Raw genomic sequence first — 20,193 nt, forward strand, 5'->3', positions numbered from 1 at the left:
AAAGCCATTTCAGAGCCGCCACTGAAAAACACACAGCACACAGTCTGTGTTTTCAGGAGCAGAACCTAACCCAAAAACATGTTTTGTAGCCACAGCAGATAAATTCTGGGGAACATCCACCTCTTCCAATTGTGTTTCGGGCACGAGCACACAGTCTCGCTACTTTTATTGAATGCTGAAGGGAAAAAGCATGAGGAGGTTGATGAGAGAACTACACAAAGAATTTGGCATCGACTACAAAGGAAAAGAGAAAAGCAAGAACTACTGTTCTTGCACATATATAGGTGAATATCTTAAATATTTTCCCCAAGGTGAAACTGAAACAATTTTATATATCAACACGTTACCTTAGACATATTTAGCTGAAGAGAAAAAAAAAAAAAAAGCTTCTAATAAATGCAACATCAGAATTTTTATTTACAAATAAACTGTCATTCAACAACCATTCTCCACTCAGTTTGTGGAGGAAAAAGTGATAGTTACACTTTCCAAATGGGAAAAGAAAACTCTTCCCCTTAAATGGATTCCACAGAATATTATGCCAACACCACTGAGCAAACTGGTTATTCTTTGTATTTAAGTTTCAAAATAGCACATAATTTTATAAACCAGCATATGCAAAGCAAACACACTCGTGTGCATTTAAATGCAGCTTCATATTAACCTAGATAATTCACTTTCAGTATATGTCAAAAATAAAGACAGCAATTGCAAAAACGTATTTATATTACCTATTTCTCTAATGCTCATTTCAAGAGCTTAGAAACAAAATACCCTCTTCATATACCATTGGAAAGTCAGCTAGATGATTATAACCCTCAAAAATATTTTGAAGTTATTACTGAAAATATAGTTATTCTCTCTTGTGCTCTCAGTACTTGAAGCTGAAAATGTGAAAGTATTTTTCCCAGATATTTCCTTACTGCAATTACTTTCTTATAAATAAAAATAGTTATATGCAGAATACAATGTATTGCTATGAAGACTAGACAAGCAAGAGTTACTCTTAGAAAAAACACACATACACAATATATATATTTATAGATCTACATCAGCAGCAATCACCTCTTCTTTTATTTGCAACAGTGATTTCATATCTTCATTTGCTTCACATGGAGGTTGGTTGTCCAGCTGTTAGAGAGAAACAGAAGAAATTGTAAATAAAGTCTAGTTACTGAAGAACCTTTTTAACAAAAATTAACATTTCCAAGTTTAAAATAGTCAGAAAATGGTTTTCCCAATACTTATTGAAAATTGTAACACAAACTAAAGTATACATTCTGAATCAAGCAATCCAAATTTAATGAAAATTACAAATTTGAGTTTAATCCAATTACAGCACTGCAATTATTTCAGGCCAAGTAATATTCCACAGAACATGCACCTTAACAAGTTTTTAAGAACTATTTTTAGCATTAGCATAGAGAAAGAGTGACAGTTTTTCTAAATTTACCCTTCAGTAATGAAATTAAAACTTGCTAAATACCTGTAACAATATAAAGAACTTTTTCCTATTGTCTCTCTGCATATCATTGTGGGCATCTGCCAATACACTTGTGTTCCGCCACAGTGTTCCAAGTTCAAACCACAAAATTAACATAAAAATGTGCAAAAAATATCACACCATAACATTGCACAGTGAATATTAATAACCCTACAGTTTATCAAACCTTTTTGCCGATATGTTCACGTTCCAAACTAACGAATAATTAGCCGGCCTGACGTTAAATGACAACTGCAAAAAAAAGTAATCTGCATCACAGACCTCTGCTGTGCTGCCAATATATTTTCATTGCAGTAATTGCAAAGCTGGTTTTTGTATTATTCAAATAGCCGATTTCAATTACTCATCACTAATTTAAATACTTCATTCTGTACCCATAAGTTCTTACAATTCCCGATATACTTGTATCTCATACAATTATGTTTTGAGGTGCCCACTGGCCCAAGTAGATGCAGTCTGAAGGGAAGCAAATAGAACCACTTATTTACAGATCAGCTCTGCTTCTGAAAGGCACTGCTGTGACTTTATGGGCTGTAATGTCAAAGACAGACTCAACAGCAATTCATCTTTGATAAAATTACTTATTCAAGTCATTGAACAATTTTTCCCCCTCAAAAGAAAAGACAGAGATAAAAATAACATGAGCAAGCTCCAGAGTGAATCTCCAACAAATCTGGGTACTTCAAACAGGAACACAGTCACTTCAGTGTAGTCTTGCCACTAAGGAGAGACATTCTCCAAACATTAACTCAGAGATATGACCCAGCGCTCTGGATCACCTCCAGATGGAAGGGGGTGATTCTCTTCCTCCTTCCACTGGCCACAGTGGCATCTTTGCACTTAACATTAGCCTCTGCGAATGTCCTGTTAGCCTCGCAATGTGTGAAGTTTTCTGGTTTTAGCTCGGGCACCACACAACCATTTCTGTGACTTCCCCTTTTTCCTGGAAGCCAAAAAGAGCATGAAAACAGCAACAGCATCAGATGCAGAGCTTCTCTTTTTCTGATCTAGGTTCTCAGCCAGCAGGTGCCCAATTCCTGCTGAAATGCTGTAGCATGAGTATCCCTGTCCCCTTCACTGCCTTCTGGTCCACTGTGAGAAAAACGTGCTGGGCTCATAAAGAAACACGGAGATCTTTCCCAGGAAGTAATTCAGAAATGTTTTCCCTTCCCTGAATTTTATCATCCTAGAGAATTACATATTTGCTATATAAAAAGGAGCCATATAAAGCTCCCAAGACTTGTCAGAATTAGGAGGATAATCTACCATCATCTATGACAGCAGAAAAAAGGACCTCAACACCACTATAAAAAGCCTTAACATCATGCTCCAGTAAATCAGAATTCTGCAAGCCATAAAAAGGAAAAAAATTATACTGCACCTTTTAATTAAGATCTGTAAGTAAATCAATTCCTCCTGAACTTGTACCTAAATGAATAACCAATTACAGACCTATAATTCCAATAACAATAGCATCACAAAAAGAAACCAGCATTTGTGCCACCTGCACAGGATAAACTAATAGCTTTCCAGGTATGCATTAGGACTGAATTAAATACATATTTCAGATTACTTTCTTTTTAAAACATGTTGACACTTTTTCAAAAAGGCTTCTCTGTTATCAAGACAAGCCTGTTTAGCACCTGACAACTCCCTGACATCACTTTCTTAGATCTATAAAGAAAGTAAGATGACTACACCATGCTGTCTGTTTGAAGCTGCGTAACAACAAGGTGATAAAATCAGCTACCAGCAAGTTAAAAGTTAGGAATGGCTACCCTACAAAAGACAAACTGGCAACCAAACCTTGGTTCTTCTTCCTTATATATATTCAATTATTCACTTCCTTATTATATTCACTAATATACCAAATGAAAGCTAAATGTAACAACTATCAAGTTGTACAGCACAGAGAAGAACTACAGTCATGCACACTGCAGTTGGATTGCCTTACTTTTAAATCTGATATAGCAGTCGTTGCAGAAGAGTTGGTTGTTTCGGATCCTAACTTCAGCTCCAGAGCGGGATCCACCGAGGTCGCATCCACAGGCAACACACTGTATCAGAGATAAATAATTAGCAACTTCTTTCAAAATACTAAAAAACAAAAATGCTGTTCAAAAGCAGCTCAGATTAAGCTCAACAAAGCTTGAACCATAAACCCACAATCAGCTAGAAGCAAATGTGTGACGATTAGTAGATCAAAATGCAACCAACCCTAAGAAAGTATTTAAAGGTGATGACTGGACAATGAATAGCAGAGATACACCAACTAAGCAAACATAAAGCAGACGATTTTTAGAGATTAGTTCATTAAATTTAATTGGAACTTTGGTTTCTGTGAAAACTCTGGCTTGGCATGAAAAAAATTTGTTCTCTAGATGGTAACAGTAATTTTGGCACAGAACACCTGGGTGTGTTACTTGCAGATTTCCATGTGGCACTACATGCTGCTGGTGTCCTAAGTCCTCTGGCACTCACAGCAGCAAATACTCAGGCACTCCCAATTTCCTGGGTTTGCATCATCAAAACAAGTTCTGATTTGGAGAGATGGGGCTAATTTAATTTTTCTTGCATAAACGCATGGGGGGCTTGAATGCTTTCATGCTAACATCAAACTATTTAGCTATCGTGGCTAAACATGTATTTGCTGTGAATATGAACCGCATCTGGAAGGAATGTAACCCAAAACATAACACTCCCCTTACTGAAATTAGAAAGCACAGATAGTTTCCCTGCTTAACCAAGTAATGAATCTTTTGGATGGCAGTCTGTTCAACAGCTCATTAATCTTCAGAAATTTGAAAAACAGAAACTTGGTATTTTCTTATGTAGGTTAGGAGCTACAGGTGGGCTCCCTTACACAGAATACATGTCCTGCAGAAAGAGAATGGCAACTAGTCCCCATGGATTAGTCCTGATCCTCCTGCTCAGGCAGGCAGATCAGAAAGAGCTTTGAGTCAATCCCTTGTAATACTCCAGGTGATGCACTTGAGCTGGGCACAGAAGAAAAATGTTCTGAACCAGGCACAGAAGTCTCTTTCTTGAAGTCATAGAGGAAGTAGGTCCAACAGCATCTTCAAATCAGAGTGTAATTCCTCATCTGGTCCAAGCCCAGGGGAACTAGGACTGCTTTGCCATCTTTTGCAGGCAGTCATTTATTCTTTCAGCTCTGCATATGCCCCAAGCTGATGGCAAATCATCTAAGCATGTCTCAGTGCCAAGTATAACCTTATATTCCTAGTTTCTGACCAGGGCTGAGTAGCACTAAACACAGCTTCTGGTCTGGTTTTTGGTTTTATCCTGCCAGGCTGAACTCTGCAAACATGTCTTTACCTGAAAAACACTATGTGAACATTGTCTGCTGAGATTAGCTTAGAAAGGATGGATCCTCTTAAATGATTCAACTGCCAGGTCCAGGCTGAGATTTTATTTTCTATTAGAGGAGCTGCTTTCTCTGTGAGAAGTGGTTCAGCATCTTCTGACATTTTGCTGCCCATTCAAAGAAGAAAGAACTTTGATCTCATAGTCAAAGTGCTCATCTTACTCATATCAAAGTCCTACTTGTTAGCTCTGGCATTTAAGAAATGCTTCTAGAGTCAAGTGCTAAATGCCTGCAGACAGGACTGCCTCATGGAAATATGCATGCACCACGCTGTCAAGAGTAGAAGGCAAAGCAGGTGATTAGTAAGACCCCTGTGAGCATAACACTGAGTAGCCATGCGTGCTCCTGATTAGTTCCTGTTCCTTCATGATGTGACTCCCAGCTCTCACCTTAAAGCAATGTAAATGATAACAAAGACCAAGAGATTCAATGATCATGGCTGCTCCTTTGCCCAGAACGTTATTACAGTATGAACAGATTTTCTTCCCACTGACTGACCTAAATATAGAATGAAAAACCTTAAAACCAGCTTGAAAAGGTTTAAAAGACAGAGAAAAGTTATCAAGTACTTTTTGGAATTAAAAATAAGAACGCGTGGGTAAAAAGTGGACTACTAGGCTGCTTGGGGAAAATAAACTGAAAATTAATATTATTTACAGTAGATCTGAAAGCTAGGGAAAGCTGAAGTGTTACAATTTATATGAAATTTACATAGGAACAAATTAAGAAATTTTGTCACCTTCTTGGCAGATATTTCCTTGTATAAAATGCCTTCTACAAATAAAAAGTGTATCGTTAAGTTTGGAGAGTAACCACAGAGGTTTTGTGCTCCTGCCTTCTTATTTGTGGGGTACTATTCAGGAGGCCAAGTTTTAGCAAGTACCCTTGCCAAGACCCACCATCTGCATCTTGATAGAAAAAGGAAGGCTAGTCCTGGACATATAATATTAGGTTAACTCTTGGAACATAAGCCATATGGAGGTCAGTTTCCATAGATCTACCAAGATGTTAGGAAATGGAAGTGAGAACAAGATAAAAAAAACATGGTTAAGAAGGTAATTTTCTTACATTATATAGAACATAAAAGCCTAGTTTTAAAAAACAACAACAAAAAAAGTCAGTTTATCACTAAGTGCCTGAGAAGTGTAAGAGCTAGTGAAGTAGTGTTCACTGTTGTTATATATAAAACATGTAACTGTGTGGGGATGGTTCTCTGTAGTCTTATTCCAAGGTATTTTTAAAATGTTTCAAGTACACAAAAACAGCAGTTATCTACCATACCACAACTGAATTCCTTTTTTTTTTTTTTTCCAAAATATGTTGCAATTCTTGCTTTCTCCTCCTAGATTAAAACCAACATCCTACTCTGTAATTCTCCAGGGTCACGGGTTATGAGCATTCCTGAGTGCTCCTCAAGATGATATTGGCCACATGCCAAGAAGAGGGGAGGAGAGACCAAGATGAGGGTCATAAAGTGTGGGTTTCAGGAATCTTTTGTTAAAACAAACCAAGGAAAATAAATGTCAGAAATGCCATCTGGAATAGGCTTTTACTAATCATTTTGGTAACCAACACACAGCTCGGAGACTGCAGACTTATTATTTCAGTTCCTTTGTTTTTTTAACCGATGTCAAGCAGCGATGACAAAATTGTGGAATTTTCTGAGTGACTGGAGTAGGGAGGTAATATGAACATGTACTTCCACTGTCCCCTTCAGCCAGAAAAGTCCAGGTGCTTGTTAATCTATATTATGGACAAGAACCCTGCTGTAGACCACCATATACACGCTCTTTAGTGCTGCCCAGAATTTGTACCTTCCCAGCAGAAGGGCATACACTCACCTGCTGCGTGTCTGGGACCCTGGCTGGGAAGCAGAGATGGGAGACTGAGCCCGGGGGGCTGTCTGGGACACGGATGGGGCTCTTGCTGAGGTGGCCACAGGAGGGGCTTTGCTGGAGGAAGGAGTGCACATGTAGGCTCGGTTTGAAGTGGACACCGGGCGACTAAAATCTTGACTAGAAGACAGAGATGAAGAAGAGGCAGAGTGGTTCAGCCACGAGTGGTGCCTCCAGGAGCTTGTTCTTGAAGAATCAAGATTGTCCAAAGACTCCCCCCTGCAACAGAGATACATGTAGCTCAAATGTAAATGGCAGTATGGCTGGAGCAAAAGAGCTATATTCTGATTTTTTAAAAGAGAAAACCACTATCCTAGCATCTTTAAGATTTTCTAGCATGAATATATTTGCCTGATCACTCTGATCAATGTTCTTTACACACTGATTTAAAATGTATGAGTAGCAAATTATCCTTTGTGCCCAGCCCTAGTTCTCATGGGAAAAAGCAGGTGAGGCAAAAGAGAGGTGGCACTTAACAACTACTTGATAAAAGCAAAACACTCTTCACTGCAGCTTTATCAGGGGGAACTGTATCAAAATCCACAGAACAGCAACAGACCTCAGATACCAGGTTTGTTTTTGTTTTCTCCATGGGATACCAGACTGAAAATAACAATCCACCCAGACCGGATAGCATCACCTAGGTACAAGGTGTTGGCCCAATAGGCAAACACTCTCCTGACTGATAACTCAGCTGTTTCCTAAGTGACAAATCTAACATTCATTCATTGAATAAAGAAAAAAACAAAAACAAAAACAAAAACAAAAACAAAAACAAAACCATAAAAACTTTCTGACATATTTCTACGCTAAAAAAGGTATATGCCTTAGCCATAATAATTAATTTCCATGGTAAGTTGTCATGCTGAAATTCTTAAGCACATCTGTCAATGACAAGGCACACCACTGATTTCCATTGCTGCTATACCAACCAAGAAATAAGCAGCTGAGTTATTTACAAGACACATTCACATTCCTTATTTGCAAAAAACCCACTTAATCCCAGCTGTAATATAGCTACTTTCTTCTATCTATGCTGCTATGCAATTTACCTTACAGCATTTCACAGACTCAACTTGTTTCTGTGCTCTGTAATACAACCTGAAGTTCAGAATAACCAAACAAAAATATCTGATGAGAGACAAAGTTAATTTTTAATGTGATTCCTACCTCCTCATACTATTGCTGTAGAGACTAATGGGCTCCTTATGTACACTGGAGCTGCGCTGCCTTATCCAGCTGCTGTCTGTGTGTAGAGATGTTTTCTTTCTCATTTCCTGAAGAATTTGCTGTCTCTCCAACTCTGCTGCAGAGAGATTTTGTTCCTTCTGAGGCTTCTTCTGTGACTCACCCATGTTCCAGGACCTCTCTGAAAACTTGCTCTGAGTACCTGTGGACAACATGTGCAAACTTCAGCCAGACACCTTAAGGCACAAAAGCAGTTATTATACTGTCAGCACTCTGGCTAGAACTCCAAAAGCTACAGTTCTTCACTGTATGTACAAGTTTCTCCAGTTCTGTTTTACAGACGGGTAACCTGTACCAAACTTGGCAATACATTATTATTGTTATATTTTTTTATTTGTATTTCCACTAATGCGGCCTTTTACGTAATCCTTAACGTAAATACAAGTATTTTCCTTCACTTCTTTAAGTGTATATGCATTGATATTTGTGTGTACATATATATATGTATACACATATGTACTTTTAAAAGGGTGTGGTCTCTTTTAGTGCCATAATTTGGACTCTTCCTCTAATACAAACTGAACCATGTATAAAATACACAGCTGAATAGTGGGAAACTCCTTCCTTTAAGAGTTCATACTCTCTTCTTCTGTAAGTTGTCTCTGTTTACAAGAATTTCTTTCCTCATTCAAGGCACTAAACACTTATCTTGCTTTAGATAGATATACAGGGGAGAGGGAAATCCTTCAGATAATTTCTCTATTATTTGAATGTTATGTTAACTACTCAGTTGAAATAAGATTTATGGTATAGATAGCCTTTGAAAATTCAGAAGGGTAAACAAATAAGCCATCTTTCTCCAATAGGTATTGACATATAAGCCATAAGTCATTCAGCTGAAATTTCCATCCCTTTAAATACTGCTCTGACTGCTGGATTTATTACTATATATTATCATTACAAAACATTGTGGGAGTTTGCTTGCTCTTAAGTTTCAATGACTATGTCTTAATGTATGAAAGCAACATCGTAAATCTGCAATATATCCTCTAATACAACATTTACTTTTCTTTGATTATTTACGGGTTTTTTTAACCATGTTTTAGACACAGGAACATCTTACAGGCATTTTCTACTGTAACATATTTATAAATCTGGTTTGTTTGTTTGCTTTACACACATTCCTCTAACATAAATGAAGTCATATATTAAAACTGGAATACAAGGCACAAGGCACTGTGATAATATTGATAGCTGACTTTTAGCTCTGTTACTCCTACACTAACAGAAATTAAGAAGACAAACAGTTGAATTAAATATGCCAGCATCTTGGTATGTGCAGATCTTTTCTGTTGATAGAATCAACATATTAAAAGCATACACATCTTCAATGATATATCTACGTGATTGGTTTAATCTCATAAATATCAATTATTAAAATTTAGGCATCTAAAAGCTGTTTGTAATCACTGCTACAGTCTTCAACACAGAAGTTAATCATATTTGTCCTTGGTTTATAAATTGATTATATGAATTTCCTCTTGCTGTTGAACCTTCATTAAACTGGGGCATGGTATGAATTTGTTTAACAGCACAGCTATCAAAAAGGGCTCTGACAATTCATTTTCTTAGGATAACTGTGTAGTACGTCTTAATTTTTTCCTCCTACGCTTCCCCCCTCAATAAATTTAAAAATAATGGAAATTAAAAAGTACTTACCATTTCTGATTGTGTTGAATTCATTCAGTTCTGAAGTTGACTTGGACTTACTCCTAAGGATATAGAAAACATTCATTTCTCTGTCATAACTAGGAGACCTCATCACAGACAAAGATCTTATCATTGCATACCACAGATCCACAGGACCTTTTTTTCCACCATCCCTTCCATCAACAACTTATGCTGTACTTAAAACAAGAGACAAAAATATTCAAGGGATATTAAGGGGAAAAAAAGATGTCAATATTTAGATATCAATAGGTAATCACCAACTAAAAGTTAAGATTTTGTACTGAAAGTTCCCAGTGCTTCAGGTATAAGGGACTGATCATTCTATTTACTTAAATAAAAACACGTAAAAACCAAAGTCCTTCCCTGTGGAAGCTTTGTGAAGACTACAGTCAGACAAAGGAGTGAGAACTTTCAAAGCAGATTTATAAATGATTTGGCTTCATGAGAAACTTAAATGATACTTTAGCCCTGTTAATAGACCGTAAGTAAAACAACTCCTCAAACACTGCTCGCAAATTGTTCTTGGAAAATTTATTTTTCACTCATTATACCCAGCAGCATAATTTTCTAATGAGTTTTAACCAAGAAATGTCATTCAACAAATGTCATATACAGCAAGACAAATGGCAAAAAGTTGGTTTTCTAATAGTATGGAGCAGTACCTTCAGCAACATCTCTCTACTGAATTATTAGTCTCAAGTAATACAGCCAGTTTTTTAGTTTAAAATAACTAACAAAGAAACAGAAATTCTTTGCTGGGTCACAACTCACAGCTGCTACATTAATGTGTTTACACATACAGCATTGTCTTTATAGCAGCATTTTGAGGGAGTCTTGTCCTTTATCTATAGATAAATTATGCATAAACCACATCACATTTCTTGCTCCCCCAAGCTCTTACTGTCTGTCCTATGGTGCAGATCTATTTTTATTATCTGTTTGAGAAGATGCAACAATTTCACAGCCACCTGTAGTAAATAGGAGCTGTAAAAAGGAGGAAAGCCTTGCCCAGGATATATATCCAAGATGTAACTATTTAGTGCAGGCACCTTCTGAAGGTAGATTTACATCTTCCATGAATAACAGATCCATTGAGTCTTACCCTGTAAGTTTTGGGGTTCCTCTTTATATAAAAAAGGTATGCTCACTCCAAAAACTGGTAAATACACAGAAGTCATCTTTCAGAAGTATTGTGAGATGCAATCCAAAACACTTGATTCATAAAGTAAGAGAGTATAACTTAAAAATAACTTGTGTAACTTAAAAAGTGGCACATCTACTATCTCCCTGATAAATATGCTGCTGCTGCCTCCCACTTCCCTTCCTGTTTACTCTCTCTTAAGTTACACAACCCTCATTGGGATGACTGCACCTTAGTTTGTATAGCGCGTTATGACACAAGCACAATTGTATCTGAAATTATTTTCCAGCCAGGTAAGTCTAGTACCACCCACATATTTACTTCCTTACAGTTCTGTTTCTCCCAGTAAAATACCACTGACTAACCACTGCTTACAACACAGTGTATCATTTGCCAAAATTTTGGTGGCTTGTTTTTTCAATATGAAAGCATGCCACAAAAACTGCAAAACACAGCAGCAATCCAAAGCATACATTTAGCTGCCATTAATAAAATTTATTAGAAGTTTAAAAGCTTTCTGACAAAGAAATGGTGATGTTACAGTCTATGCTGATATTCAGTATCATACACACACCTGTCAGCAAATGACTGGTCAGGTTGTTCCTCAATGGTTTTAGAAACTTCATAACGCTCATAATGCCTATTGAAAAAAAAGATACATCATGTTCATATATAGGAAAAGACACATACACACATATATATATACATATATAAAGAGTTCCTACTGAAAATATTCAAAATAGATCCTGAAGGGGAAAAAAACGTCTAGAGAAAAAACAGTTAAAGTTCTAAGGAGGTCTAACTTTATCAATCAGAAATACAACCAACAAAAGAACACAGAAAAAGAAAGGTTATCAGAAAAACTGCCTGAAATTACATATTTGTGAAGTGACAGAACTGGTGTGTCAAAATGGTTATTGCTGAAGACGTTTCAGTCTATATGTATTTATTCAATTTCTTATTACCTGTCAATGAGAGGATGGCCAGCTCGATCCTCTATAGTTTTAGATACTTCATAGCGCTCATAATGTCTAGAAGCAAAATAAAGATAAATGGAAATACATATTAAAAAAAAAGGCATTTCTAGAAATTGAGCAAACATAAAGTATACATAGAGAAAATAAGAAAGTTCAGGCGTGTTAAATAGAAACATGAAAATCTATGACTTTAAGATGCTGCAAAAATTACAAGCGTCAGTATACAACAGTGACTATCTCATCTATTCCATAGCCAGGAGGCAAGTTTTGTTCAACCATAGCCGTTCCCTAAAAATTACATTTATATTCTAGAAAATAGTATAGGAACAGTTTGTAAACTCACAAAGTTCCACAGACAGTGCTCTTCAGCTGCCTGTCTCCAAGCTCAGTGCTCTTTGCAGCAAGTATCATGCCTTTGCAGGTGTTTATATAACATTTCAGATTTCAAGGCCTATCTTTGGATATCATCTTAAAGCAAATATTTAACACCAGATATTTTAAAGTCCAGTTTCACTGAACTTGCTCCTTTACTATTAAGCAAAGCCACCCATGTTTAGTAAAACACATCCTTTGGCAGCAACCTCAGAAGCAATGAAATCCCTGTGGACTAAGGCATGTATCAAGGATTTAGATATGCAGATATTACAGCAGCTTAATAAGTTACCACACAAAGTCCTATTATCTTGCAACTGGGGCAAGCTAAATCTGTGGAGATACCCTGGCTCAGCTGCCAAGAAGAACCTGTTCAGCCATTGTAACAACTGTGCCTCTGCTTTGCTTAGCAGGCATGTCAAGCAGCAGTCATTTAGAATGAGCTAAAGTAACTCTGGGTCTTACAATCTCCTCTGCAAATACATGCAATTTTTTAATCATATTATCTTTTCCTAATGCTTAACTTGATATCATGCATTATCTTCAGTCATCTCCTATTACTTATATAAGAACAGGAGAAAAACCTCAAGAGAAACCACAAAGCTAGTCATACACAAGGCAGTAAGTTGAATGTGCACAAACCATAAAAAAGTTACTGGTTTATTCTGTTTAAGACAGATTAACTTCCTGTGATAGTAGTCTGAAAACATCTGGGCAAGAATACAAACTTGCAAACTATTTGTTGGGGATTTTTTTGTTTGCTGGGTTTTTTTACACCACATTGTGGAAGAAGGTAGTGAGAGAATAAATATATCTGCAGTGGATATTTCTAACAGGCAAGACAGTATCTGTTCATTCACATACCATGATATCCTTCACTGACAAATTAACCCAGCAGTTAAATTGCAATTAAACTTGATCATTACACTGTGGAATTAAAATGACAGAAATCTGCAAAATCAGTCAGGCATTTGTTGGAAAAGCTTTAACTTGGTATTTCTTCTTAAAGCCCTGTACATGGAGTCACTGGCTCTCAGTTTACAGGCTTGTTCACAGTTCTTACAAAATGTTCACAACTAAGTGCTTCATGTAATCTTTGATTTGGCTGTAATTCCTGTATTTAGACTTCCCATTTAAAAAAAAAATAAATAAAAAAAGAGCTAAAGTGGGTTAATATAGCACTTGATTCATGGGGCAAGACTTTGTGTTATGCCTCATCCTTCTGTTTTTAGAAAGAAAGACTCTCCTATGGTATCTCACACTGATTGATTACAGTATGAACCTTACAGTATGAACCTTATATCCAGGACAGACACACTCCCATTAGAAGTATAGTTGAATTTGCAGAAAGAAGAGAGAGTAAATCCTATCACAAGTGCACACCTTTGGTACTGAGGCACCTCCACTGACGCCTCCCTCTGCCTTTCAGCCTGCCGCCTCTGCTCCTCCATCTCTGCCTGCCGCCTCTGCTCCTCCATCTCTGTCCGCTGCCTCTGCTCCTCAGCATATTGCTGCTCCCTCTCTTTACGTTGTCTCTCAAGCTCCAACTCTTGGCGTTCTCTTTCTTGCTCAAAATGCAGGGCTGCTTCTTCCTGGATCCTCCGTTCCTCTTGAAACCTCCTTCTTCCTTCTTCCTCATGCAGCAAGCTCACTGCCAGCTTTCTTCCTCCATCTCCTTCTGGCTCCTCAGGAATATTTGCTTCAGGGCTTGCTCTCCAGCTGGACACAGAAGGAGCTCGAGAAGTGACGGATGTCGTATTTAAAGTTAGAACAGTCTGCTCCTGAAACAAAGAAAAAAATCAAGTTTTTAGGGAAGGAAGCCATTTTTTAAATAGGTTGCTTACTCAGAAAAGTTCATTTACTCTATAAGAGAAGACTGTGCAAAAAGAATCCCCAACACTTTCAGTGCAAGATGCAGGGCATACTTTGGTTTCATGTTTTGAGTGCCTGCTAACACATTCTCCTAACTCAAGAGCTTCATTCCACACAGCAGCCTTAGCAAGCGCCAGAGGCAGCACAGCCACAACTATGTGAAACATTCTGCTTTCTGAAGTATCACTTACATGTCAAGCCATCCCTTTCCCACTTAAATACCTGTGGAAAACAAACCCTTCCATGATACCTAGAATTTCTCCCTGCTGTTTTGACTTAGAAACCTGAGACATACTTAAGAGTGTACACACAGGGATATACACTGCAAATGTATATCAGACCAATGAATTTCACATGAATCCTCATGTGGGGGAACCTCCCACTCTCATCCATTCTCCTACCATTTCAAAGTCAAGCCTCAGACCTATCATCCTATGATTCTTCCCTCAAAGATGAGAAAAGGTCTTTCAGTGGTCAAAAGATGCTTTAGTTGCAGAGAATGAGTAATGTTTATGGGTCCATCAAAACCTCTAATGATAGGAAAAATATGAAATGGTTTACAAATTCTTGTACAACAAAGTCTTCTAACAGCTCAAAAAGCTTTCTTTTTGAAGTCCTAAGCCTTAAATTATGGTTTACTTATTCATGACTATATAAACATAACTGATCTAGCTTGAATGCCTGAAGTAGCACTCACAGCAATAAAGAGGAGATACTTCAGACAGTGCCCATACTCAGGAAGAAACTTGTTCATCTTCCCATAAACAACAGCCACAAAAGTCAGCGTCTACAGAAACTACATGCATTCAGTGTTTTAAAACATATGATAGGAAATCTGAAGTTGATTTGGTATGTAAATTTGTCAGAGCTCAGATGAAGTGGTTGTCAGTAACAAGCCAGGTACCTACGAACACGTTCGATGATGAAGTATTGAAGCAGAATTCCAACAAGTAGCATAGGAAGTAAATAAACAGGAAAGGTGACCATTTCTGGCCACAATAATTAATACACACTGTAACTTATTCCCAATATATTTCTGGTGGTAAGTTACATAACCAACCCATAAAGAAAAGGGTCAAATTCAATTCATCTCAAAACCTCCCATTTACTCTTTCCATCCCATTTTTGCAACCTCTTTCTACCAAGTCATAGACAATAGTTTGTATTCCAAAGTGAGAAGACAAATGGCAGAGAAATTAATTATTTGTCTGCTTGCATGCACTTCATATAAGGGAAAAAAGTCCTCACGAAACTAGTCAGTGAAGCCTTATTCACAGCCTACCTCATCAAAATACTTGGAGCTCTCTTTTTCTGCTTCTTGCTTAGCTCGTAGCCATTCTTCCCTCAGTTTTTCTTGTTCCCGTTGATATTTCTCCTGTTAAGTTAGATTGAAGTTAAATATGCAAATAAGAAACATGATTTTTTTTTTTATTTGCATTGAAATTTACTACTGGTATTTTAATGTGTTTTTTAACAGAGCAGGGTGGCAAAAACATGCATGAATTCCACTAGAACATTAGGTCTGCCATAAATTAAGTCCTGGCTCAAATACAGTCCAAACGAGTTCTATAATTGATTTTGAAGAATCCAGCCTTATTACATGCTAAGTCTCACAACAACTGACCTCATATCTGTCATATTCCCTGTCCTCCAGTTTAATTACCATTTGAACAAAAAATCAGCTATATAAGGTATTTCTGGAAAGACAGAGTGATTATATTTAACTTGGAACCGGGCACATTAACATGGTAATATGGTAAATATAAAGTGATCACTAAGTGAAATATGAGGCAGTGATTTGGTTTGAGCAAGAACTCTTGGTTCTTTTTGAAAAAAAAAAAAAAATTTCTGGACCTCCAAATTTGTCTTATGACTAGATTTGGTATGAAATTGATATACTGTCTTAAAGCATTACTCAAAGCACGCAATAAATGTTTTGGTGGTTTTGTCAGTCACCACTTTTATCTAGGGAAAAGCAAAATATTTAACAATGTCAAAAGTATTCCTTCTAAGATCCTGAAAATAAGCAAAGAGAGACTTTGCTTCCTTTCTTTGTATTTAAAAATTGTTTACTAGGATCATAGGGAAGAGAAAGATTATTACTCTTGCTACTTCAGGAATAAAAAAGAAGCAGCAAAGAAAAATAATGGTAGATGGGTGAGTCTGCTCTCAAGAAAGGGGAGGCAAAATTTACATTTTTTAAAGCCATCTCCTCAGGCATCAAAGGGAGCATCCAAACCATAACAGAGACCACAGATAAGTTTAGGAAGGTACAGCTGTTGCCTTTCAGAGTTTTTAAGCTAAAAGGAGCAACAAAAGATCAAATATCCAAAAAGCAACAGAGTTGCTATTGGTGTACTTTGACATCACAAATTTTTGCTCAATGTACCAAAATTATTTAGAGTTTTAAACTTGTGAGGAATAAATGATGTTCATTGATGTCTTTCTTAGTCATCAGATAACAAACTTTAATTTAATTTGCAGAGATGTATCTTTCTGAATGTGGTTGAATGTGCTTATGCTTCATTGAGCTGAGGTCTTTGCAGAGACATATGCTTGGGGTTTTTGTGCTATTCTAAGATGACAAACATTGCCCCTTCCCTCTGCAACACTCTCTTCCAGCTCAAGCAATTAGTTACCAAAGCGCTTTTGCATTAGCAGGTTCAGCTTTCTGACTCACAGAGATCCTGGGAACTAGGTTGATTCCAAGTGATTAGCTGATTGCTAAATGACAGGATTCTAGCAGGCACCAGCTGCCTCCTCTTCATATACAAATATAAGGCAGTATCACTAACTGAAGGTAAAACTCAGGCTAGAGACAATTTTATTAAGGAGAAAAAAATAAAACTCACAATCAAAAGTGAAGACTATTGCCCTTTATGTCTTCACTTATCCTTTAAATTCTTTAGCAGTAAGAACATACCAGCCTTGTAAAGACTGAGCACTTCTGGCTACAGTGAATACACATTCTGGGTCTGATTTTATGAAGCTCACTAATGCATCGTCCTCTTTTTTCTGAATAACCGCTAGTGTGTGCAGCCCAGAAAACGTAACTGAGAATCTCCTCAGGCTATCAGTAAGAAAAATTACAGAGGTCATGATACTTTTCTTTCCTAACAGTTGCTGCACACAAGGGATTGACAGCCCATGATTATGAAGATCAATTATACCTGCAATAAACGGTCCTGCTCTTTTTGCCATTTTTCCTGTCGTTTTCGCTCTTCCTCTTGATCCCAAACCCGGCGACTAGGAGCACTAATGGATGGGACTGGGAGCTAATGTAGCACAAAAATGAAATAATGTTATCCTCTTCCATGTAATCAACACTCTATGTTTTTTAAAGTGAGAAATAGAAGCCATTACAAGCACTAGAACTTTATAGGGACGAGGACCTAAATTAGCCTTTTCTTCAAACAGACAGAGAGCAACCATTCTGTTACAAATTAGAAAATCTTAGTACTCTCAGATTTGATCAAAATTTTAAAGAAGTTTAAAAGGCAACAGAAAGCAGTGGGCTTCCTGAAAAGACCAGGATTATATAACTAATTTGTAGCTCATAAACAGTACTTACATCAGGCATTGCAGGCTCTGGGCCTCCTGTGAGGTTTGGAAGGCAAGAAAGAAAAATCATTAGACCCACACATACTAACTACTGCAAGACTCGTGTAACTTCGGCAAGTCAGTTTTAGACTAATTTTGGCTCCCTGAGTAAGACATGCTTGCATTTGCCCTACTGAACTTACTCAAGGGCATAATTTAGGTGCTTTCAACTAAATGTGCATAATTGTTTAAAAGCTTTACATGCTTACAAGTGCCATCAGCAATTGCTTGAATTAGCAGCACATCTCCAACTGTGACAATACGTGGGTTCTTTACTACACCTCTCCTATTACTGTGAAGCCCAACTGTTTAGCATGACCAATACCCAGGAAGTTGCACCAAGGTAGAGAAGCTAATCATCTACTGCCCTTGACATGAATTAAGACCAATAGACATCCACTGGCAACTTCTCTATCACAAAACCATGTATTTCTCCTTTCCAACTTTCTTCCTTTCCTTCTCCCCAAAGCACACTTGAACTCAGTGAAGCTGTCACCATTCACCACAAACCTTATGCTATTTGATGCTATCACACTTGGACTTAATCATCTTGTGCTAAGGTGATTCTTAGAGAGAGACATATATTATACTAACATATTAAAAGTCAAGAAAATGTGGAGAAGCACAAATTTAAGTATAACCCTGTCTCAAGCAACATCACTGTTTTTGTTTGTTGACAGTGTACCTGTTACCTAGCTCTCCAAATTTTAAGAAGTTTAATCTCCAAGTTTAAAAAAAACCCAACACATAAAAGCAACCAGTTGCAACAGTTTTCTGAAGTAGGACCACGTGAAGTGGAAAAGAGGTCAAAAACTTAGGATACAAAAGATAATAAGTCACAGGTTAGTGTCCATTCTATATATACACAATTGTCAGATCTCAACAGCCACAGAGGCAACAGGACAAACAGCCTGATCTATTGCAATTGCACCATGAGATCCTAAAGGAAGGCATAGACAGCACCTATCTTTGCTCCCCTCTTCTCTCACGCCTATAAGCTTATGCTGAACTGCACAGGTTTACAAAGATGAATCTTTCAAATAATTGTAAAGCTAAAGTGCCAAAAGTTTAAACTTAACTGTACTGAATGTACACTCTAGAACTACAACCTTGTCCTCTCCTTCAAGCAGAAGTGAAATACTTAAAATATTGCTATCAAATTGATCAAAATAAAAATAAAATTTTTAGCCAGCCATAAAATAAAAACCAACCAACAAAAAAAAACCCAACACCAACAAAACAACCAACAACAAAATACCACCATACTGCAGATTCAATCGAGCAGAAGTATTTAAAAGCAAACAGAACCACAAACAAATATATGCTGTGGCACTTCACAGTGGTTTTTGGCAAAGAGTCATCACCACTAAAGGCAAAATCCTGGCCCCACTCAAATCACTGGCAGAATTCAACTGAAGTTCCAAAGGGCCAGAATTTCCCTCTTTCAGGCTACAGCAAAACAGCAAGGCATACATAGCCTGAAGACAGCATAAGACATATAACATTAGTGGAAGTATGTGAGCTGTGACATGCAAAACACCGAAAAGCAACCTACAAAACCAAAATTGAGTGCCTCATTTTTTGCCTTTAGAAGCTAACATATTAAATTAAAAATTTATATCGGTCTTATGGGATCTTGCGATATCACCACACACTGGAAAGCCAGCAGAGGCCTTTTTCCATCAATTTACATGAAAGCATAGAGCTGCAACTCAAGATAAACTCAAATCCAGAGTTACATATTTTATCAACAGCTCTGAGATCTTCACTAAACCTCTGCTGAAATATTCACCATTATTCTTGTTTTGTAGGTAGTAGCAAACCTGAACAAAGAGTGCTATTCTTCTTCTAACCAGTGGAAAAAAAAAGCATGAAGGACATAGAAGAGATTTAAACAGCTATAGATGTAAAAGAACACACAAAGACCCATTACCACAAAGGTAGACCCATGAATTGTAAGAATAACCTGATGACCCTGGGAAAAGAAGGGAAATTAATTATGTTGCTTCATTATAACTGCAACAAACAATGCTGAAGAGGTAGAGCACCCAGCACCAGACTTGTTAGGAAGAGTGTGCAGCAGGAACAATTTCATGGAAGTACATGAAATGTTAGCTCTTTGATTTACCTTGTTCAAAAAATTGTGACCGTCTTTTTAAGTTTTTCAAAGAAATAGGTTCAGATGCTATTTGAAAAATACAAAGAATACAAGCAAGTCAATGAGATGCCGCTTTTATTTTTTTTTTGTTAAGGATTATAACCACTTGATAAGAAACTTGCTAGTCCTCTCATCTAGAGCAACATCACTTCAGAAAAACAAAAAGCCTCTGCAATATCAAGTAAAACTGTAGTAGGTTACATCATATGCTGATTAGTATTTCATTTTATCACTACCAATGTCGAACTATAACAACCATACAAGTGTCAAACTTGGACTCAGAATCTCCCAGTCTACTGTAAGCCTCCCTGACTGGGATGCCACATTGGAATGAGGAGCCTAATCACCATTTCAGGTCATCAGAAAGGCA

The 20,193-nt window shown here is 37.3% G+C and overlaps 1 protein-coding gene across 12 annotated transcripts in view; it reads right to left on the minus strand.

Moving 5' to 3' along the window:
• Positions 1-393: 393 nt before the first annotated feature.
• LMO7 (LIM domain 7) overlaps positions 394-20,193 on the minus strand; it is a 131,218-nt gene continuing 111,418 nt past the window's right edge. For 8 of the 12 annotated variants that reach the window (XM_027894300.1, XM_027894307.1, XM_027894301.1 and 5 more), the window contains 13 exons: positions 19,794-19,850; positions 17,637-17,662; positions 17,236-17,340; positions 15,348-15,440; positions 13,577-13,974; positions 11,810-11,875; positions 11,419-11,484; positions 9,692-9,744; positions 7,955-8,174; positions 6,731-7,003; positions 5,279-5,387; positions 3,459-3,561; positions 394-1,131 (listed from right to left, as the gene is read on the minus strand). In XM_027894300.1, coding sequence (XP_027750101.1) covers positions 1,109-1,131; positions 3,459-3,561; positions 5,279-5,387; positions 6,731-7,003; positions 7,955-8,174; positions 9,692-9,744; positions 11,419-11,484; positions 11,810-11,875; positions 13,577-13,974; positions 15,348-15,440; positions 17,236-17,340; positions 17,637-17,662; positions 19,794-19,850 — 1,592 coding nt within the window. In that variant the 3' untranslated portion in view covers positions 394-1,108. Of the gene's footprint in view, positions 1,132-3,458; positions 3,562-5,278; positions 5,388-6,730; positions 7,004-7,954; positions 8,175-9,691; positions 9,745-11,418; positions 11,485-11,809; positions 11,876-13,576; positions 13,975-15,347; positions 15,441-17,235; positions 17,341-17,636; positions 17,663-19,598; positions 19,641-19,793; positions 19,851-20,193 lie in introns of all 12 variants that reach the window. The other 4 variants (XM_027894304.1, XM_027894306.1, XM_027894302.1 and 1 more) reach the window with 3 other exon arrangements.

Source organism: Empidonax traillii, unplaced genomic scaffold (genome assembly GCF_003031625.1).
Source record: "Empidonax traillii isolate 1590-97213 ecotype Southwest subspecies unplaced genomic scaffold, ASM303162v1 scaffold423:size1405600, whole genome shotgun sequence".
Lineage (NCBI taxonomy): Eukaryota > Metazoa > Chordata > Aves > Passeriformes > Tyrannidae > Empidonax > Empidonax traillii.